Genomic DNA, 24,394 nt, shown 5'->3' on the forward strand with positions numbered 1-24,394 from the left:
GCTTTACGACCAATGAAATAAAGCCCTGAATTGGGCTGTTTTTCACAGACATGACACCATTGTCTCCAGGAACAGATGGTTTTGACAGAGAGGATGCCATGAGTGACAATAGAGCAGAGAGAGAGAGAGAGAGTTTTGGAGTTTTCTCTCTTGTGTTGAAGAGTCATTCTCTCTTTCACCGAGCACAAACAGTGAAGCTGCTGGAACAAAACCTTACAAATGAGAAAAGCAGATTAATTAAAGAATAGATAGAGAGAGAGAAAAGAATAGACTGAGTGTTTTGGCAGAGTGCCTGGGAAAGCTGCTCAAAGTTCCTTGTCATTAAGAAGGCAAGGGCAACTGGGAGCAGAATCTTTCATTCTTTAAGTGGCTAATTAAAATTCGGCACCGGCTCTTTTGTGTTTCCACAGTCCTTTTTGTCCACAGCTGAATTTGGGCTTCGGCCTGTACGGGAGGACATATCGAATGCGCTCCTCTTCTCTTTTGGTCCTCGCTCCTGGCAGTCTGATTTCACAGAGGCCTGGAGACAAGGCAGGGCTCAAAACAGACAAAGTGGGAAAGTTTGACCAGAACATATTGATGAACAGGAACACACAGATAGATGTTCAGTATGTCCTCTTTGCATAAATGCCATTCAAACAGAATTTAAAGACATTAACCAAAATGGACCGCATTTATTTTATTAATAAATGTCCCTTGAATGCATAACATTTAAAATTTCAAAAATGTATTCTTAGTTATTTATAACAAATACATATATTTAATAATAATAGTAGTTATTTATTTGTTATTGTAGTATATTTGAGGTAGTATGGGTCATAATTCATATTTTGAGTTTAGATATTTTCATTTGAATTTGTTAGGATTTTAGTAATTATTTTATTGTTGTTATTCTAAGTATCAATTATTTTACTATTTCTCTCTCTCTCTCTCTCTCTCTCTCTCTCTCTCTCTCTCTCTCTCTCTCTCTCTCTCTCTCTCTCTCTCTCTCTCTCTGTGTGTGTGTATATATATGTGTGTGTGTGTATATGTATATATATATGTGTGTGTGTGTGTGTGTGTGTGTTTATATTTTACGTATGTGTAAATAACAAAAAACTTTTGTATCTAAGAAACTGTTCTGGCTACGTGTCAATCAAAACAGTCACATGCTGTTGCAGAGATGAGAGATTTGTGTTCTGTGGAAGAGAAAAACCTACACACACCTGCTCTCTCCTCTCTCTCGCTCTCTCTCTCTCTCTCTCTCTGTCTCTCATGTGACTTTGGCTTTCAGACATAGCTGTGTTTATTAAATCTGATGGGCTGAAACTTGGTTTGCCAACACTTGTAAGGTTTGTGGCTTTAAAAAAACATTCATGCAAGATTTCCTCAAGCAGAACTGTATATTTTGTGAAATAAGCACTAAATATGTTTAAAAAGATGTAAATTCTGACCACAGAGATTGCACACACATTAGATACGGGAAACGTGTGCTGTGTCCTTTGACATGTTGGTTAGATGCTGTTTCTTGTCTAATTAGGCAGTTCTTGGCAGGAGCGAGCTGCAAACTAGACCAGACTTTATGCAGATTGTCAAAAATCTGGCTGTGCTAGACCAACAGAGGCCCAGCACTGCGCCGGAGACACAGCTTTGTGTGTGATCGGATGAAAATGAGCTCTAGAAGGTAAGGTTGTCAGATTTCCATCGGGCCTCCTCGGAGACCCTTAACTTGGCCAATGAGAAAAGTGAGAGAAGAACCCCAAGATGATCCACACATCAAAATTTGACTTGAGCACTGATAATAGAGCAGCCATTTAAAAGAAGAGTCGTTTGGGACTCAGGTGGGCTGCTTCCTGTGGAGCCACAGAGCCAAAAACCCATTTAAGACTCTTAAAGGCTCATCAAGCAGAGCGAAGATGAAGAGTCTCACTTTCTGGAGAGGGAGAGAGAGATTGGTTCTCTCGTTCCTGGGGAAACGGCCCCTCCCCTCTCATCCTGCCATCTGCTCCCCGAGAGGCACTGAATGATGCATCTCAGCCTGAGGATGAAATCATCACATGGCCAGGAATGAGAGCAGGGCCTGTGTGTGACCTCAGCGGGTGACGGAGGGTCCTGACGCCCGTCATACGGGGCTGGATACGACAGGGCGCCATTTTAATCGCACAGTTCACAGACATAATGTCCCCTCGGGCACACCTGAGCCAGAGGTCAGACACACAGACCGAGCAGACAGACACTCATAACAATTACACATCAGCAGGTCACATGCTCTCATCTGTTTCTGTCTCCTGCTGGGATCAACGCAACTAAAAATCTGACTTTTTTTTCCTCTCTCTCTTTCTGGCTACATTCGCACTGTCAGTTATTGGGATTGACAACCACATTTAGTTGCAGGTGTGGATTTTGAAAAGCGTTGTTCACAAAACCGCTTACAGTAGTGACTTAAATGGTGTCTATATAAACGTGCAATGGATGAGCAGCTCCAGTGGAGAACAGCGATGAGACATTCGGTTAACACACAGCTCGTGTCTGCATCTCTGGAAGTTACTGGAACCACACATGGAAACCTGCTTTATTGTATTTATTGACGTTTCTCTATATACCTATTGTTCTTTCTGTCTGTCTGTTCTAATGACATCCTGTCATTCGCTCTATATACTGTTTTGTTTGTCACTTTATTATTTTATCATTTCTCTGTATATTTCTCTTTTTTTATCTCCAAAAAAAATATATTTTCATTTACATATATTTACACACACACACACACACACACACACACACATATATATATATATATATATATATATATATATATATATATATATATATATATATACACACACACACACGCATGTTTAAATATTTAAGAAAAATGTGTCATGTTTATATATTAAATAGGATTAATTATTATTTATTGTATAAATATATATTTACAAGGGGAAAATACATTTATTTATTTATTTGGAAAAATTATCTATATTATCTATAGAAAAATATATCCACCTTTTTCTTAATTAATAATTAAGACAATACATTATAATAACATAAAACACAAATATTTAGCATCAAGCAGTAAAATGAACTGTTTTGTACAGCTAAAAATAGCCGAGACCGGAAACTAGACCTATATAATTTGCACATTTCTGTGTAAGAACAAAGTCGGCCATCAGTCTATCAGAATATCTTTATATATCTCTGTTGTCCTCTTTAACACTCCATTATTGTTCTGTCTTTTCCTTAATACTGTATATTGATCGATCTGTCTGTAAAACTTTTACATCTGTTTGAAGAGTGTAGAGACATTTGACTGCGAGTTGTGCAACACACATAAGACGTGTGAATGCCACTACTCACTGTCCTCTGTATAAAACAAAGTAAAGTGTGTGTGTGTGAGAGAGATGTGTTTATTCTTACATTGTGTTCTGTACACCCTTATAACTGGTGGAGTTAAATCAGGATGTAACACAGTCATGTCAATAATGGTAGCCGTGAGTTGCTCTGTTAAGCTGTTTGCTATGTGGGTGGTGTTGTGTGATTCCTCAAAGGGTTTGATTTAACACTCTCTCTCAGAAGAAGAACCCTCAGCCTCTCTTTAGCAAGTCACTTCAAGAGCAGTCAGAGGAGAGGCCAGACAGACGGCACTCTCCTCCACACTATAGACATGGAGATGGATGTTCAGATGTTTGCTGATTGTTTTACTATAATCAATATGTTTGAGAGATCAGAAGCAAAAGGGAACCATGTCAGACAACTCTAAAGAGCTTTTTCTGAGTAAACTGGCTGGTTTGTGTATGTTTAATGAGAGTCAGGGAGAGAATGAGGATGAGACGGGGCGAACTACCGTAGGCAATATATACCCTGGCATTATCTCCATCAGTCTAATATTTGCATGCAGAAAGGAAAGAGAAACCGGAGCTGTTAACAGCATCTTCTTTCAGCCTGCGGCTATTATTACTGACAGCCTTCATCAGAATTACCATATCTGAATCCTAACGCTATTAACTGAACACTGTGGTTGCAAACGTGTACAAATCTCAGACATATATACAGCGACCTTTTATAAGAACAGGAAAACTTTGAGTAGGTCAGCTAGGTAAAAATATCTTTGTGAGCGATCACAAACAAATGACTCTAATGAGCCGGTTCCTTTTTAGTGAATCAAAAACATGCATAGATCAGAACCAGTGCTGCCTGATTCCTGAAACGAATGACTCTTCTTCTAATGAATAATAACTAAAGGACTAGCTACTATACGCATCAATATCCCTGCGGTATCTTTAAGATTCTGCACTGTTTTTTAGGTCGCATCAAAGCAAAAAATTGAAAAGGATCAAAACATTTATATTCAGGTTTTTCAGGTGGTCTGTTCCTGTTGGATGTCTGCACTTCAGATAAAAACATTGCAAAATTGCACATAATCAACCCACCTCAAGATGCAAGTGGGCCTTTGATGGAGTTGAAGGGCTAGACAAAAACAGGTCTTGCTCTAATCAGGGAGTAACCAGACAGGTTTCGGATGCTGTGGTAGCAGCATATATCAAACTTTTTTTCTTTGTGAAACCTAGTACCCCAAACATTTGTGCATCAGAGAGCCGTATCCTGAGGGCAGAGTTTCAAGCATTTTTTTTTTTTTTTTTTTTTTTTTTTTATTCAGTAAGCTTTCGGTTGTAAATGTGGTCTTCTTACTTCAAGTTGGTCTTTCAAAAACAGCCACCAAAAATGAAATATGCATTTATTGGTGATCAATATAGTACAGAGATGTTGACGGTGGGAGGGAATGTTCTGTAGATTCACACACATTTTCCTGCTCTAGTACTAGGATCATTTTAGAGCCACATGCCCTCCAAAAGCTTCAGACCCCCTTGTCCACACTTTTAACAACTTTTGAGTGAACATTTGATTTGCCTTTTAGTGCCATCTAGCTCTGATCAGTGCTTTGAGAGGTTTGTGCTGTTTTATATTTACTTTTTGAAAATTGTTTACATTTGCATTTTAGCCTGGATAAAATGAAAATTTGTTTATTGGTCAGATTTAACTCTGAGCCGTTAGTTTGAGAGCCCTCATGTATTGGCTTCTGAGGTGATTCAATATTTTTAACTAGGAAAACAGATTGTCCCTGATTGATTCCTGTGAGAGTTGAGAGTGTGTTGATCTAAGCTGAGTGGGACTCTCTCAGCTCTTCCTCAGTTAAAAGGCCTCTAATTGATTCTTATCAGCAATATTCTCATCTTATTAAAAGCCCTAATTGCCATGGTTGCAGAGTGGCCGGCTGTGGCGGCAGGCTTCAGTCCGTCAGCGAGACTGTTTACACTCCAGTGCCCTTTTCTCACACCGGAACTGGGTGTTCAAATGAAATTACAGATATGCTTTTTGGAGATCCTTTTCTGCAGCCCTATCAGTTTTCCATACTGTAGAGGTGCAATGCATTCAGGAAATTGACCATACAGTGAGTGCATTGACTAGATTTGTTTATAAAGTTTATTTCATTGCTGTGCTTTTGTGACATTTAGGGGCTGACAAATGTGATATGAATATAATTCTCAGAAGAGTGGAAACCCTGTTAGAGTCAGAGTCAGAGAAACACTTATTTGCAAATTGTACACACACACACATTTTTAAAAATGTTTTTATGTTATTCAATGTGTCAAAACATCATGTGGTGCAACTGTCCGGCCATTACCTTTGTCTTGGAGCCATCTTTGAAATTCATTTATTTAGATGTATTAATTCATTTGGAATTATATTTATTTATAATTTTTATAATTATATTTATGAATTTTGGACATTTAAAAACAATTTTTTGCAAATAAGCTCTTCGTATAAACCTGGTATCATGATTCCGAATTTGATTAATTAACAAAAATGTGCTCTATTTGTATAAAATTCAGGTTTATGAATTGTTTATTGTTGGTGGTCTGTGGGCATGACTATGTGAGGTTTGGTCCGTGATGATGCAACAAAGAATGAGACACTGAAAACACGCTTTTTTTGTAGTTTCTCTCTTGATATTCTCCGTATTACAGATGTCAGGTGGAGATCAGACCTCAGCGGAGAGGATCTGGATGAAAGCGAGGCAGTGATCTCAGCGGATTATTTCTGATGTATCCTGGGCTGGTTTGTAGCTGACATCTCGTGTCTCCCCAGCTGTGTTTGGGGCTGGAGTTGGTCATATCCTTTATGGAAGTGCCCGACTTTGCTCGTAATAACTGTAGTGTACTGAGGTAAAGCTCCGATTCTGAGCTCCAGCGCACAGAGAGTATGAGAGAGAGATTGTTAGAGCGGTCAGAGCGGCCGGAAATCAAAGAGAGGAGAGGGAGGCTTTGTACAATTACCATGCACTGATGATACAATGCGCTTTCTCTCTGTCTGTCAGGAGATGAAAGTCTTTTTCTTTGTATTGATGCTCTTGATCATTCACAGGTCTGTAAAAAGGTGCAATCGCAAAGACGAGCGGAGAAAAAAAAGTCGTAAGTCGCAGTCTGTCCGCTTTCATTTAGCAGTGTGATTTTTCACAAGTCAACGGCGGCAGCTGCAGAGGAAGAGATCTCAAGTTTACAACAACCGCGCTTATATTCATTCATTCTCTCGACGCACGGCACAATTCCCGCTCCGCTTCCGACGGGGGAAGCGTTCTCGCAGGGAAACAGTTCAGCGGTGGGTTGTCGTTGCTGCGAGCAGCATGTTTGCCAGGCTGTTCAGCATGACTCATGAATTATGGATTTGGTGTGTTCATGTCAGCCGTCCCACAATGCCCCGCTTCTCCGGGGTGACAAGGAAGTGTGACGAAGAGTCTTTTCTCTCTCAGCGGAGGCCCGATTCCATCAGAATCTGATAGCTCACTGCTCTGACTCCTCGACGAGCTGATATTTCACAGTATAACAGTCAGGGACGTGCCGCAGAGCAGACGAATGGTGTATATGAATCTGATCTCTGTGTGCAGATGCTGTGCTGTACTTTAATCAGGCCAGACAGCTGTGGGAGTTTCATGTGTCCTCTGTGTCTGTGCGAGAGAACAGATGGCCGCCCGCCCGAGGTCTCGGGCTCTTTTCAGCCGACGCAGGAAATGAGGAGAGGGGTTGAAGCGCTTCCTGATGGACGTAGGAAGCGGGTAAGATAGGAGTTCAACCCCCTGACCTAAAGAAGCTTCTTAAAGCTGTTCTCTTGTGACAGCTGTACTGAGGCACTATACGTGTGTGATCCTTTTAGGGGCCAACCTTGAGGAAGAAAACATTTTATTTATATGTCATTTATATAAATAAAATACACATTTGGAGACATTTCACATAAAAAGCTTCCGAGGGGTCATTGATCACATGATGGCCTTTGGTTAATATAAATCTTTTTCTGTCATGACAGCTCTCGGAGGAATTGGCATGATAATGTACACAACAATGTATTTGTGCTTGGAGGAATGAATCTTGGAGGAGTAAAAAATATTTCTGCTGCACATATAACATGAGTAAACCCTATAGCATACATATCTGGGGTTTTCAAAATATTTTTAAATGTGAATAGCATTTTTTTTTCTGTCCACATTATTATTGAGATTCAAATGTTACGAAAACTGTTTCATGTATGTTCAGCCAGTTTTTTTTTTATCCGTTTGAACTGTCTATCTTTCTGAGAGATATAAGGAGTTGGAAGGAGTTGAAATAAGAGTATAGCTGTGTAAGTGAGTGTGTTTCATTTTTTTATGGACATATGTCTTAGACTTATTAATTTCTATAAATTAAAACGTAAATGATCTCAAACATTTTGTTGGGTCTCGAAATAGATTATAGTTGTCGAGGTGGGTCGTGGAATGGAAAAGTTTTGGAACCCCTAGCATGCATGATCACCCTGTACTAGATCTATACAGGTGGACCTGGGGAAGGTGGAGGGTTTCTAAAGTGCACTGAAGACTTCTATCACATGACGATAGAGAAGAGAAACAATCAGACACGCGATAATGATGTAATTACGTTTCTGAGTTAGATCTACCGGACTACACCATCTAGAGTTTCATGCCAGAACTTTTTTTTTTTTTTTCAACTTAGTTTGAACTTCAACATAATTTTTTTTTTTTTTTTTTTTTTTTTTTTTTTTTTTTTTTGCATATATCAGGTTCTCACCTGTGCAATATGCACTACCTTCCAAATGTTTTGCATCTGTTACCTGTATAATTTCTGCATATGCCAAAATGTATTTTATTCATCTGATAGCAAAGGTTAATTCTGAAATGTATTTTATTCATAGCTTGGATTTGATTTTGATAAACATTTGGGGGGAAAAAAATTACTTCCAAGTTATCACTTTTGATTAATTTAATCAAACTTTTAACTTAATAATAAAATAGATATAAAAAGTATTTAAAATGTTATCGACCACAAATGTGTTAATGTAATTTAGTGATAAACTCAGGGCCACAGCTTGAATTCAGAGTTGGTGCTGGTTTGCCTGTCTCACCTGTGTCCTCCATGGTCACGTCATCAGGTGTTGTCAGGTGTCGCTGGATTGGAGAGGAGGTAATGATGTGAAGCGTAGGCAGATGGTGGGTAGAGCCGGTTCAGTGGTGTTAGAGAAACCCTGTGTGCAGGTTGTTTTAATTGAGTTGAATTAAACTGATGTCAGTTACGAATGGAGATGAGAGAGAAAATCTGTGCCGTTGATCAATAAAAGCCATTAGTCCTTTCGATCAGAACTGTACAGCTTATTTTTCATTAAAGAATCTCATGTCACGCTAATCTACCTTCTCCCTTTCTTTCTTTGAGTTGTTGTTTAGCTCTTGGTTTGTTTGGTTTTTTTTTTTTTTTTTTTAATATGTGTTGTCTTTCAGAAGAAAAGCCTGCTCTAAGGATTACATCTTAGAGTTTTCTGTTGGAATTTGGTGTTATCTGTCCAGTTAAAAAAAAAAAAAAAAAAAAAAAAAAAAAAAGGGCCTCTGTAAGGATTATGTCTTTGAATTTTCTGCTGGAATGTGCCGTTATCTTTCCAAAAAAGAAAAAGAAAGAAATTAATATTTTTTATTCCTAGGAAACCCTGTGATTTAGTGATTCCCTCAAGGAAAAGCAGCTTTAATCTCAGATGAAAGAATGCTGGAATATTGTGATCCTCTCTTCTACGTGTGGATCATGTGTAGTTATTGTCAGAGGTGTGTGGTGAAGGATTGATCCGACGCTGTAAGGAAAGGATGAGCTTGGATGAGTTTTATTCATATTGGCAGCGTGTTGTGGATGTCTGATCAAATGCAATATGAGGCTGGCAACCAGCCTGTCTCTCGCTCTCTCTCTCTTAGTTTCAGAGGGAGTCGTTTGCTTCTCTGCAGGTTATCCAAACAGAAGTTCTTGGCGCTTGCTGTAATAGTGATGCTAACATGTTTGCAGTCGGATTCCACTGAGCATTATTATGATGAACTTGCATCGAACACACAACCTCAAATACACACAGCTTCATGCTCCTAAAATACACATACACACCTAAAACACACACTGAGATTTGTCTGGAGCTCCATGGAGACGGATACAAGAGTTTAATTTTCTTCATTCTCCGTTTCTCATATTAAAACCTTTTTTCTGCCGTTATGCTTTCTGAAGCCTGAACGCTCCTCTGGGGGTTTGTGCTTCTCCGTCTCAGGTCAACGGGCCACCGTTGTCTTCTCGCTTTCTTTCTCTTAGCTTTACTCTGACAATTTATGCAGCATTTGCTTAATGTTTCAGATTAATCTGCAAGGAACTTCAGAGCACAGAGCGTTCTCTTTGAAAGCCGCCCCTTCTGATAGCAGGTTAACAGAAGTGGGCCAGATGCAAGCGTGCGCCTTGAGATGAGGACTTCTCTTTAAGAAGAGAAGAAAAAAGCCAACAGAGAGGAAAAGGATCTTAAAAATGTTCTGCTTTGGTCTTCGCTAATTTACCTTTAAACGTCTGGAAAGCGTTCACACACATTGGCTGGGCTTCAGATGTTCTGAAACATGCGTTTCGTCTAATGACATGTGAATGTGTGAATTATTCACAATAATCAGTTTTTAAAATAAATATATATATATATATATTTAAATTCAGTGTTTCTATATTAGAGATGCTTGGGATGTCTGTCATGTTTTTGTAGGGGAGAGACTAATGGTTGTTATGCACAACATGATGTAGTCAGAAAGATAGAGTTTGGAAGAAGAAAGATGTTTGACTTTGTCCCTTCTCTTTTTTACTTTTATGACTTTTTATTCAGATTGGACAGTAGAGAGGCAACAGGACATTACTGGGAAGAGAGAGGGGAGCAGGATCTGCAAAAAATTATGTCGCTGCTATATGTCGACACACTAACCTCAAGGCTGTTGGTGCTGACATATTATTCATATTTTAATAATGCTTGTTTGTTTTATCATTATAGTTGACTTCGTAATAGCTTTATTTTGTTGTACACGGCCCATCTAACACTGAGCGGACAGGAGTCTTGTAGGCCCTCTGATATTGTGCACAGTTGGACGTCGTGATTGACAGCTCTCCTGCTATGCGTGATTGGCTTCCTGCTGTGTCCATCCTCAAGTGACATCACCTGCTGATTGTAGTTCCTGAGTGACCGTGTTTTTGTCTGATTATGTCTTTCTTTCTTTCTTTCTTTCTTTTTCTTTCTTTCTTTCTTTCTACCTTCTCCCCTTCAGTCCTTCCTTTCTTACTTCCTTACTTTTATTTAGCCCGTCAGCTTTTTTTAAAGTCAAACTTTCTTTTGATGTCTGTCATCGTTATTAGAGTCTTTAGCTTCTAAATGATAAACAGATGATGATTTACTGGCATCTAGAGCTGGAAGCTGCCAGGCTTCAGAGAACAATATAATCCTCCCATTGCCACAGTCATTTTCTGAACGTCTGTCCTGCCAGTAAACCCTGTTTGTTTTGTTGGTGTTTTTATAAATCTTGGATGAAAGACATTGAAACCCATTCAGCTGCTGCCAGCAGTGGGTGGGCCTGGGGAAACACACACACACACACACACACACACACAGTCTAACAGTCGTCAGTCTTACACGGTGTATAAAATAAAGAGGAATCGACACAGGTTAAAGCTGTTGTCGTCTGGTGGGAGAATTGTAATGTTGTCATGGTAATTGGGGGTGTTAGAGGATGATAAACCTGCTCGTGGTGGACTCTGAGAGGGTGTGAATTACATCTTATCAGGATGAGTACAGAGACAACACACTCCCACATACTACAACACAAACCTGTGGACGTAGACTCATCACTGACCTGTTTTTACTTCAACACCTGAGCAGACTGTGATCTCACATGCTTTATGTGTGAATCTGATCTCATAGATTCTGCCTTCAGTGTTGATCTGACATAAGAGTGATTTATTCACATCGATGTTGACATTTGTTCATACTGATATCTACACAATGTACCTTTTAAAGTTGTTGATAATTGTGTAAATATTGGCTGATATTGGATGCATTATAATGCATACTTATGTTGCCTATTTTGTTTGAGTATATACAGTACAAACTAAGCCTAACCAATACTACTGTTCAAAAGTTTGGGGTCAGCAAGATAAAAAAAAATTATATTTTATTTGAAAGAATACACCGAACATTTAAACAAATGATCAAAGATATTTATAATGTTAAATGACAGCTTTTGCAGTCTCTGAAATTTTTATGTCAGAGACATTTAAATATATATTTATATATATAAGCAGAACACTTTGTTTGAAGTTGTAATATTTCACAATGCACAATGTTTTGATCACGTAGGTTAAATGCAGCTTCTGCAGAGACTTCACACATTGTATGTTTTGGGTTAGATTTGGTTTGAAGTGTTTGTAGTGTAGTCTGTGGCGTGTGCAGGATGTAGCAGTGTTTGGAGGTTTGTGCAGATTGTATTCAACACAGCAACAAATGAGCATTTTATCCAATGAAATTCAGTAGAATCTATATGCATTTATTCAGCACAGAAAGAGCTTTTGTGTCAGTTGCACATGGCGTGTGATTTAACATACAGACAGATCTGAAACTTACACACCGCCTCAGGAGCAGAGAAAATACTACTGAAGACAGACAGAGAAAGAGGTTTCCCTCCTCTGTGCTTATCTTCTGATGCTCTGCTCTATAAGGGAGAGAAAGCAACATCTCTCGTATATTAGTGGTGCGAATTACTGTACAGCGGCACAAACGGCTCCTCTCTGTCGTTTTAAAGACCCCCCTGACAAAACTAGCTGTCATGTTAATCCAAGATGAAATAAATACAGCAATGTCTTGCCGGATTCAAATAAGAACTCCCGTGTCTACCATGAGCTATTAAAAAAATTGCTGGCACAGTTTGCCTGCATGTGAAAGAGGGTGAAGAAAAAGATTTGACTGACATTTAGCTATTGTTTTCTATCGTGATGGAATGTGTCATATTATTGAAACGGCATTTAAAAGAGATTAGGAACTAATCTCTAAGAAAACACTGGAGATGAATATAATTAAGCAGATATAATTGAATTCATTTCTTTTCTTCTTAAGCTCTTTATGCATTTCTATTTTAGAGCAGATTATCAGACTGACACAGGAGAGATTCAGTTTATTTTTGCTTTGTCTGGAACCTTATTACGTATCTACGGTCTCTGATAAAATGGAGATCCTCTTAAAGGTCTTGAAGGATCTTAGCTGTGTTTAAGAGGGCAGGTGGAGAGAGATCTGTTTTGTAGATGGAAAAGGTTTTAAATCCTAGCGAGAGGAGGCAGCTACCTTTTTATATGACTGAGTATGTATATAATGCATGAATCTGCTTTTTTTATTATTATTATTTTAATTTCAGTGTTGCAGTTAATGCTGACGATTGATTTAAAAAAAACAACAAAAAAACTAATCACAATTAGTAACTAATCACAATTTTCTCAATTTTAAGGCAATTAATCCTTCACTTTATATTAAAGTTTTTAAATGTACTTTAAATATACTTTTATATTGCAATAATTTCACATTTAATCTTCAAATTAATGTACAAACAACATATTTTTATTATTTGTTTAATGGCCTCTTTTTATGACTAAAGGCAATGTGATACCATGTAATACTGATTTTCCCTATAAGAAACTTTTCCATAATATTTAACCTTTGACTATAGCCATGAAACATTACATTATAATCAAGAACTATCAATTTGAACATTTATTAGACTTTTAAAATAACTTCTAATTTAACTTAAAACAATCTTCACCTAGACCCATTATGATATATGTTACATTTAGCAGAAATACTCAGAAATTGAATAAAGTTAGCAAACACGAAACTCTAATCTAAATACAGGTAACAGACATCACAGCAGCTGGTAATTGTTAGACATCACAATTAGATTGTTTTTGACTTCTAACTCTTCAAATTTTCTTTTGACTTCTAATTCTAAGAGCTGTCACGGCTGAATGTTAACGCAGTTAAATAATTTTAATGAATGTGCTAATTTTGACCGCACTAGTTGCAATATATGCACATATGCTAGATGGAAGCAATGGCTGTTACATTACATCGCAATATAGTTAATGTTTAGAGTTGATAGTAAAAAATAAATAGTATTTCTCAGTTTTGCTTAATTTACCAAAAACAATCATTGGTTATTTGGATTGAGCTTTTTTCTCTTGTACCTCTTCAGTACTTTTCATGTGTGTATACACTGGTGCTTAGGAGTGACAAAATTCATTAAATAGACCATAATCAGTCATAGCCTATGACGTCATTTGCATACACACAGTTTTAAAATACACTCTCTCTTTTAAAATCTGAGCTTCACTTTTTCCCCTCATATGGCATGTGTTTGGAGACGAATGCAGCTGGCTTCATTGCACAGAATATGTGCTTGTGAGACGCGTGCACATAACTCGTAAAACCCTTAACTATGATTGTCTGGTACATTTGTTACTTAAAGCACTCCCAGATACTTAGTGTTTTTTCTTTATCATTTGTAAGTATCTTATAATTTTTTTGTTTAGATCTGCTTTGAATGAGCAATAATTAATTGTATATTAATATAATAATAATAATAATAAATATAATAATATAACAAGTGACATAATTGGTTTAAAATGTAGCCTGCTTATATACCCGAATAAAAATGCTCAATCTATTTTATATTGTCGTGATGCTTTGTGATGCATCGTATTATTGAATTGAATTGACATGATAATCATAATTGCATTTAATTTAATTTAATTTAATTGAATCGTGGAGCCAGTGTTGAATTTACACCACTTTTTTATATCTAATATTTTTAATTATAATCATGTTTTTATTTAAAATAAAATTTTTCTGTTTTTAGTATACTTTAAAATGTATGTTATTCTTGATTTGGTGGTCATTACTTTAATATTTAATGTCACATGGCTCTTCAGAAATATTTATTAATGTTAGAAAAGCTGAAAGCAGTGCTGCTCAATTTTGTGATTATTAAAATATTCTGTTTAATATTCTAGAATATTCTGTCAAATCGAAATATTCTGTAATATCAAAATGTTCTTTCAGTATTCTGAGATTTTTTTTTTGTTGAGGAATAGAAAGTAAAAGCAGCATTTATTTATGTAAAATGTAATTATTTTGTAATATTGTAAATGTCACTTTTAAATGTTAACAGTTTAATGTGTTCTTGCTTAGTAATCATATTTTAATTAATTCATTAATTAATTAATTGATTTAATTTAATATTACTGACCCCTAACTTTTGAATGCCATCTCTGAATGTTTTTTTTTTTCGATTGAACACGTTTAATTCCTTACGTTGGTGATTTCTAGGGCTGCACAGTTTTGGCTTCATGCTAAGTTTGTGCTTATGTTGGCTGAAAATATTCCCTAAATAGGCAGCTTTGTTGATTTTTGACCAGAGCCAGAGAGAAAAAGAGGATTGATGTGAATTTCTGTGTGGCCCTCACCTCCAATCACAGTCTGGAGAGAAAAGAGTAAAAATGCCATTACTTTTCTCATTACATAGAAAATGACAGAAAGCCCCCCTCTCTCCCTCTGCTTCTCTATTCCACACTACCTCTCTTGGTTTCTAAGTCTCTTTCTCCATCTCTGTCTTTTCTCTCTTTTTCTTTCCATCTGTCCGTTTTCCCCGTCCATCTTTCTCATTCTCCATCTGTCTCGCTTCTTTCTCTCAGTGTCTTTTTGTCTCTTGTCTCAGCTGTAATTCTCTCCGTTTCTTTATTTGTTTCTCTCTCCGTATCTCCATCTCTTTCCCCTCACTTCACTATGTCTTTGCATTTCATTTGCTCTCTAATTCTGGTCATCTCTTTTATCTTGTTTACACCATATTTTTGAGTGATCTGATCACATGGGAAGATCTAAGGTGTGATCATGGTCCAAAATCTTTCGTGATTTGCTTTTGATCACATTTCAAGGTTAGTAAACTTTTTTTTTTTTTTTTTTTTCTTTTTTTTTTCTGGCCAACAGAAAACAACGCCCTCATTTGTCAGTCATTGATTGCTCTTAAACCAGATTTTCAAGTAGTCAAACTGTTTTGTACAGCTAAAAAAAAACAAAAAAAAACAGCTTTGGCTCCTGGGTTTGCTTGTCATCAACTTGCAAACAGATCAGAAGCCATTACTTTAACATCCGATGTGGAAAGATGCAGGTTTAATTAGATCTAATGCAGCTAAATGTAAATGATGATGGATGATAAATTAACAGAGACACGTTCAGTCTCTCTGTATGTGTGGCGGAAATCTCATGGAAAAATCCAAACAGACAGGCGCAACAGCACAGCACTCGCTTAAAATCACAGTCAAAATTCAAACGCATTTGCTAATTTGTTACAGTCTGTATTCATGCTCAACTAAAACTCACTGATTACATTTATGCCTACTTCAAACATTCATTAAGGTTTAATATTAAATATAGTTTTTTATGTTTAATGATTTATGTTTAAATATACAAATTGTATTAATGAAAAGCATTAAAATGAAATAATGTTTTTTAAAGCTGTTGTTGCCAGCAAAAGAAATGACATATTCATTAAATATAAAAGTTTTCAAAAAAGGTTTACATTTTTCATCGCCCCGTTTGTCACTACCCTCTTCCTGTCCGTCTCTCTCCACCTCTCTCAGTCTGTCTTCCCCGTTTCTTTGCTCTGCTATCGATCGGTCAGCTCTGATGGAAATGTGCTTTTACTGGCTGCTGCTGGTGGAGACGGTTCAGGCTGTTGGATGCTGTCAGACGCTTTCGCAAAGGAATGAAGAAAAATGAGATGAATAGATTGCAGGGGCCGGAGGGAGGAGGGGAGGGCTGATATCGGCTGCTCTGCCTCTCGCTGGCAGTCGTCACAGAGCTAAATGAATACTGACATATTTATATTTATTTAAATTAAAGTTGTTGTGGCACGGTTAGTGTCAGGAGGATCTTATTTACATAGCAATTAGCAGGTTTATTAACCGCTTTTTCTGTTGATTAATATAATTAGCGTGTAGATAAGTGAATGAGAGCGCGTGTGGGGGATGTTTATAAAAAGGAAAAAAAGACAACCTGATTAGCGAAGTGTAACAATGAAGCAATCACTGGTTATACCGTTTTCTCGCGGATAAAAATGTTTCCCATTTCTCCAAGTACCTTTCTGTAACTAAAAGGAGATTCTTTTCAGTTTTACAATAGGTTATGCGATGGATTTTGTGAGTTTCTGCACAGCCTTGATACATTAACCGCCTTTTAACAAAAATGACCCATAATTGTCCTCCGTGGCAGCTCTGTCTGACGTCCTGATGGATTGTTGCTTTAGGTCTCTGTCTACACACCTGTCCCTTCTGAGAGAACTCATCTGCCCAACCCCCTCGCCCTGAGCATCCCTGCCCTTCCTCAGCTTGGTAACAATGGACATGCCAAGGTCTGCTATAGAATATGCATCAGTTCATCTCTTGCCCTGGTTGGTTGAAGAGCCAAGGGCTCATGAATATTTACATGGCTGTTACAGAGCCGCAGATGTTTCTTAACACTGTCAAAGGAAAGGAGAGGAAACCATACTTTTTTTTTTTTCGTAATTTGTTCTAGTAATTAATTATTTTAAGCAAAGATAGATTAGTTATCATAATAACCGATTGCAGCAGCTGTAGTTTGAATGCAATCTGTCTTATCTATGTTTTTGAGAGTCTGTTCGCAGAACTGTAATTTCTGTCACGTCCGACTTGGCAGTTAAAATGGTCAGCAGATTTTTCTAGAGGATCAGTCTCCGGTGTCTCTATATTGATTACCACAAGAGAGAAAACACTCGTAATGTCCATCTTGTGATGCATCATTAGAGCCTTTCTCTAGCAAGCAGTCAAAATCAACGGTATTTGAAAATGTACGCACACAGGCTCAAATTGAATGTTGGAATACAATATATGCACTAAGAGACACAAAAAAACAGCTTTTATTCTGAAATGCAACAAAAGAAAGACAAACATCAGATAGAAAGAAACAGTTTGTTAATAAACATTGTTAAAGGAGGGTTATGCATAAAGTGACAATAAGTATTTATATTCAGACTATTTATAATACCTATATATAGTTCTATTCTGTCTATTTGTACTATTTATAGTATATATTACTAGTAATATAATTATTAAAATAATATTTACAATAATTTAACAGACAAATGTAAATACACATGCAGTAAAATATAAAATTTGTCAATCAATCAGACATAATGAAGAGATGCCTTTGACTGTTAATATTTAATGAAACGTCTAAAATGAAATCCAGAAAATTTTAATGGAAGAAATGCAATTTGGGGAAAAAATGAAACCACTTTCATAGGGCCCTACATGTAGATGTTCATTTAATGTGCTGCGTTCCACCTGTACACCGTTTAGTACAAAACCACACAGGAAGTGCATTTCTGTGTCTCAGATGCATGTGGTGCGGTCTCTGCAGAGCTCTGTGACCTGATCCCGGATCAGATGAGAGCTCATTCGTTCATGCGTTACATTCTCACCCTGAGCCAGTAAGACAGGGAATTCCTCAACTCTCATCTCTTGGGCCTCTCTGAAATATCCAGCCCGGTCAGGCTGGATTACATCTCCTGTAACTCCATTTCAAATACAAATCATAAATGTGTTTCTCTTTGAGAAAGGTGAATTATTGATGTTTGAGCTGCAATCCCTGGAGAGAGCGAATGAGTTTTAGAGGATGAGGAGAGTGAGGGTTTTCTCTATCCACACATATACTTAATCTACATTTAATACAAACTGCAGTAGAAATCCTCTGTGCCTGTGTGTGTGGTCCCAACTTCCAGCCTGTTGTGGCATGTGGCAGGCAGTGTTACTTTAGCAGTATTTATATACTTTTATAATATTTATATATATTTAACAGTAATAAACTGCCGTTTATAAATTAAGAATATGTTTTAATACAAAGAAGATACATACATTAGGACAAAAAAATGTCTGGAAATATTTTAAAATGAGCAAAGCCATCAATCAGTTTTGTTTTTTTTTATCGTTTATAATATTGGGCAATTGGATTTCCTGATACAACCCAGTACACATCACTGAAATCCTCCTGAATTTGTGGCTTCCCTGCTCAGAACATCTCTGCGCTAAGTCTACCAAACAGAGGCACAACTGAAGGACAATGCTTCACAATTGATAATTGAAAGTTTCATGAAAGATTGTGAATCACAGAAAGAGAGTTGACATTTTCAGAGTGCATGTGACTCATCTGTTATAAGCAGTCTTTCAGAGCTCTCCTTTCTAATCAAACATTCATGAGAGTTTGTGTGTATAATTCAAAGTCCTCACAGTCGTGGAGGACCTATCAGTGTGAATTCAGTTATTAGTTTAAACTGGTAACACCTTTCTAAAAATCTACTTAGGCTTGCTTTTCTAATTATATTAAGCTCTTTGTATTCAAGAACAAATATCTTTGTATTCTCTTTTTCTTAAGTTGCAATATGTTGAAGATAATGCTAAATCCTTCTTCAGTAATCATAAATGAGAACTGGAGAGTTCATGGTTGAATCATGGAAATTCATTGGTCAAAAGGTGTAGAGATTTTGCGTGTGGTTGATCATTCCTGGGCTGTAAAACCTCTTCCTCCTCTTCTCTTCTCTTTTATTATTGCTGTGGATTCTTTGATTTAATTATTCATAATTCCTGTCTGTATGGTATGTTTCGAATGTGATCTCACCTGCATGAATGTGTTTGCCCTTTTGCAAATGTTTTAAAACATTTTGGGGCGTTTCAGCAGCTGTTACTCCTGTGTGAGGGAAGCTTCTGTAACATTCAACTCCTGATAGAGGACATTTCTCCTTTATTTCAACTAAAGAAAGTCCAGAGAATCCAGTAGAGTTTCTCTTCTCCTTTAAGAGCGATAAGAGCTCTGTCTGCCTCTTCAGCTTTCCTTTCAGGAGCAGGAGAAGTGTGTCTGTGTGTGTGTGTGAGAGAGTGAGAAGAGGTCCTTAACCTCCCATCAGATAGAAGCAGAGAGGCATTTCAGCAGTCCAGTGACAGACACTTTAGAAAAGACTTGGAGCGCTACACTGATTTCACCAGCTCAATGTGCATTACTGGTGTGTGACGCATTTCTGATCTTCTCAAAACCTCTCTGCTGTTGTGTGTGTGTCCAGGACAGTATACAGCACTCTTAAACTCCATCAGCATGTTTTGAGGTCTTCCGATGCTTGCTTGCATGCAGATGTTTATGTAAGAATTATATGTCTAGATTGCCGATTTAGACTATGCTGGGCTGGTATGAGGATATAATAATGATGTGTGTTATGATAATGAACTAATAGTGTAGACTAGACTGCTATTGTATGGTGCAATATGGTCTGGTCTGATATCTTTACACCATATATAAACTACCATAGACTTGAGTTAATTGGTCTGGACTGATATGATCAGGTTTGTTGCTGTATAGGCTGGTCTGATGAATTATGAATCGACTGATTTAGTCTGAGATATGATATGAATTACAGTTCATATAGGTTCAACTAGGCTGGATTGGTCTAATAAGGTCTCGTCTAATATGTAATTTTTGTATGCACTACCATAGGTTAGACTGGACTGATCTGATCTGATATATTGTATGATATGATCCGGAGTGGCTTGGTGTGGTACTGTTAGACTAGTCTTGATTGTCTGATCTAAGGGTGTCTGGTCTGAAATGTGTCTTATGTAATAGACTGGACTGGTTTTGCAGGCTATGATATGGTCTGGTTTAACATATGATGTGTGTGATATGAAATGCAATAGAGTAGACTAGACTGGTAAAATACGGTGTGATGCAGACTGGTATGGTTTGGTGTAATGTGATGTGTGAGACACATCAATCAATCAATCAATCAATCATTTTTATTTATATAGCGCTTTTAACAACACAAGTTGCATCAAAGCACTGTACAGTATAATGACAGGGATGTATAATGACAGGGATGTATAATGACGAGAGTGACCAATTTCTTATTAAATGCAGAGACGGTCTCTGTAGTCAATTCAACGATAATCACTAGAAGTTAAGGGTCCACAACCAAGCAAGCCAGAGGCGACAGCGGCAAGGAAACAAAACCCCATGCATACAGAATGGAGAAAAAAAAACCTTGGGAGAAACCAGACTCAGTTGGGGTCAGTTCTCCTCTGACTGGACGCCCAGCACTTAACTTCCAGTTCAATTTTAAACGCAGCTGTGTCAGGTAGTGTAAATGACATCACAGACTGGACTAGTAGCGCATGATATGGCCTGGTCTGCTGTTGTCTGAGCTGGTTTGCTCTGAGAGCATCAGGCTCAGTTTTGCTTGCAGCTTTTAACCCATATTTTCAGAGAAATGTCTGTTTTCATTTCGCCCATAATCAGAGTGTTTAACCCCGCGTTGCTCCAGGTGGAAGCTGTACTGTACAGTAGGTCTATTTGAATGCTTATATTGGTTGGCTGTGGGGCTTATGTGGGCGGAGCAGGTTTGACTCCTGCTGCTATGATATTTTAATACCTCTCTATTAAAGACACACCACGACCCCTGTATGTGTGTGTGTGTTTCTAGCCACCGGCCTCATACTGGGGCCCCCCGCTGTGCCGGACAGTCTGTCTCTTACACTCAGACAACTCCTCATGTTACCTAGCGACCGTATCCAGGAGGCAGGCAGTGCATGGACACATGGACCGCTTTGTCTCCCCCTGAGACTAACTCTCTCTCTCTCTCTCTCTCTCTCTCTCTCTCTCTCTCTCTCTCTCTCTCTCTCTCTCTCTCTCTCTCTCTCTCTCTCTCTCTCTCTCTCTCCTTTTTTCTCTCTCTCTCTCTCTCTCTCTCTCTCTCTCTCTCTCTCTCTCCTTTTCTCTCTCCCTCTCTTTTCTTGTGTGTGAGTCATGAAGGGCAAATTACTCTGGACTCTTGTGTGTCTCTGCAGGATTCTGTGTGTTTTCGTTTAAGAATCTGCCTGCGTCATACTAAGGTTTCTTGTCATGCATTTGTCCTGTGAGCAATACTCCACAGAAACTTTTAGTTACGACAGACATGTTTTTCATCAAAAGGTTCTGCTTGACATCTGATCTTCTTATTATTGATCTGGTCCTATTTATGTTTGTACTTTATAGAACCATGATGTATTATACACGTTTAGCTTAGATAATTAATTTTATTTATAGAAGAAGGTGTTCAAATGACTTTGCTAATTGTTGAAGTGATTTTGACTCATGAGTATGTTTTGTTGTGTTTTTCAGGTAGAGGATGCCATGCTAATGTTTGACAAAACTACAAACAGACATAGAGGTAAGACCATTTGATCATGGTATGTAGATGCCAGCCACAAAATGTGGGTTAAACGTTTATGAATTTTTTTTGTCTTTCTTTATATAAGGATTTTACATCGATAATCATTATAAATACGGGGTTTGATGGTGTAGTATACCTTGTGTCCTATATTAAATACAGCAATTTGCTTTTACTTAAGAAAGTACAGTACAGAACATTTCAGAGAGTGAAAAAGAGAGAGTAAATATGTATAAAGCAGCCAGTAAATGTGTGAGATTTTTAGATTGCAGGAGTGCATATCCCTCACACATACACACGTTCTTTTACACTACGGTCTCCTTTCTCTCTCGTGTCCTTCATGCCCTCCAGGTGACTGTTAAACTGCTGTTAAAAGACGCTCTTTGTCCGCCTCCATTCTTTCTCCCCCTCTTTCCCTCTCTCTCTTACACTCTCTCTCTCCTTTCACTAAAGAGACTGCAGCAGAATCTCTCTGGCATTTTCAGGCTGAAATGAGGATGATTGTGTTGGAAATTGAGCTCCAAAGCTCCATCAGTCCTGCTGCCCCAGTGCATTGTGGGAACGTGCATTGGCTCTCCTGTGGGCGCATGGATCAGGGATGTTATTCAGACATTGAAGGGGTTTTGTGGCAGGATTTCATGCTGTTAATTACAGATGTAATGGTGTGATTTTCATCAGGGCTCTGCTGGTTGCTTTTGTGAGACGTTTGTGTGCTGTTACAGTGAATACCCAAAGGCCATACAGCCCTCGCTCTGCCAGAACACACACTGAGTTTGCAATAACATGCCGTCATGCAAACTAACTTTATTGCATGGTATTTTTACAGTTGTATATGATATCGTTCACGTTGTGAAATCTTGTCAATCTTGAAGCTTGTGACATTATGTGTGAAAAGATGTACATTTCCTGTGGAAATCAGAAAGCTGTTAATAACAGAACAGCCTTAATAATGGGCTTATCGATACATATTCTGAGATGTGTGACATGGGAATAGAGATGGATGGATAGATACAGATAGATGGAAGGAAGTATAGATATATAGAAAGATGAGGGATGGAAGGATGTATATAGATCGATAGATGGATAGATGAATGGATAGATGGATTAATGAAGGATGGATAGATAAATGGAGAGGTTTATAATTGGATTGATCAGATTGATCAGTTGGATAGATAGACTATAGACTGATAGATAGGTATATGAGTAAATGGATAGATAGATAGGTACAGTGTATGAATAGATAGACGGTTGGATAGTTGGTTGTGGGAAAAAAAAGGCCAAAAAGGGAAAATAGACAAAAAAAAGATGAAATTTATTCTTTATACCAAAATCATTTCAATGCACATCACATAATTACAGTATTACTTCCAAACTGTTAAGTAAGAAGTTTGCGGGAGCATCTCTCTTTGGTCCTCTGTTTACTGCAGTAATTCACATATTTCAGTGTGGCATCTAAAACACTTGTGTAATCCAAACCCTCATTTCCCTGTCAAACACCCTGCTAGCGTCTGACAGAAGGTGGTTTTGACACGTTGGTGAGAGGTGGTTTAGTCTAGGTTTTTATTTCGACTCTGCGTGTAGGAGGACAAGTTTTAAAGCGGCGGTGCTGATGGAGGAAGCTCTGTTCCCATCATTCTGGATTAAATGTTACACACATTAACGTTTTCCTTTTGCATCACTACCGCATTTGTTCATCTGTCTCAAGCACATTTTTCTCAAAGAATAAATTTTTTCTCATTGCAATAAAAGACGCAGTAGCACAGTCACACCTGTAATTCCCATGGCAGAAGTTCTGCTGCTTTTGCTCTCCCAATTTCCCTGAATATAAAAGTCTGCCGGGATGATGAAAGCCAGTGTAACGTCACGGATGCTGATGGTCCTGCTCAACAGGCTTCCGAACAGGCGTCTGATTACAGCTGGAACTTTGTGATTTTCAAATGATGTAAGTAAAAGTAACAGCGTCTCGGTTTGATCAACAGAGAGCATGAATTATGACTTTTATTGTTGAGCGGCATAGTGAAAAGAAAGGGAGAGAGAGAGAAGCAGGTGTTGGGCTGAGTTAGGAATTTTTGGCCGTGGACGAGGTTTTGTTTTGTGTGTGTTTCCTGGATGCTCCAGAGAACCGGATTGTTCCTGGAAGACGAACAGAAGGTGGTATTGTGTGTGTCTGTAATCTCCTTACCTGGATCGGCATTCCCTGGACTCAACACAGTCCCCAACCTCTGCTTGTGTTTGTGTGTGTTTGTGTGTGTTTGTGTTTGTGTGTGTTTGTGTGTGTTTGTGTGTGTTTGTGTGTGTGTGTGTGTGTGTGTTTGTGTGTGTGTGTGTGTGTGTGTGTGTGTGTAGCTGTCTGTTTGAGTCTGATAACTTTGTGGCATATTACAGTATTTATTTGTGCATGAGTGCTTTGTTAGTTGTCATTGATATTCTGTTTTCATTTGGACTGATTGTAGAGAACAAGATAGGCTGATCCACAATCAAGAGCAGGACATTTTCAGAAACACACTCTCTTTCTTTCTTCCTTTCTCTTGCTGTGAAAAGTGTAGCTTTAGCACAAAAGTGTAGCTTTCTGAGATGTAAAATAATATCAGACCTATTGAAATCATGCCATCAATGCTGCCTATTCAAATTCAATCAAGTTAACCATGTTCATTAAAAGTACTTGACTTAAATTATTTTTACTTCAATAAATATTACTATATATTTTTCAAAATATTTTTAATAACCACAATTATTATATTAAATATA

General features: G+C 37.8%; 1 protein-coding gene across 2 annotated transcripts in view; it reads left to right on the plus strand.

The window, feature by feature from the left end:
* The window catches only part of msi2a (musashi RNA-binding protein 2a), a 115,339-nt gene that overhangs the window by 44,152 nt on the left and 46,793 nt on the right, over positions 1 to 24,394 (plus strand). For both annotated transcript variants that reach the window (XM_043229343.1, XM_043229344.1), the window contains exon 7: positions 21,598 to 21,646. In XM_043229343.1, the coding sequence (XP_043085278.1) occupies positions 21,598 to 21,646 (49 nt within the window). The remainder of the gene's footprint in view (positions 1 to 21,597; positions 21,647 to 24,394) is intronic.

Source organism: Puntigrus tetrazona, unplaced genomic scaffold (assembly GCF_018831695.1).
Source record: "Puntigrus tetrazona isolate hp1 unplaced genomic scaffold, ASM1883169v1 S000000002, whole genome shotgun sequence".
NCBI classification, from domain to species: domain Eukaryota; kingdom Metazoa; phylum Chordata; class Actinopteri; order Cypriniformes; family Cyprinidae; genus Puntigrus; species Puntigrus tetrazona.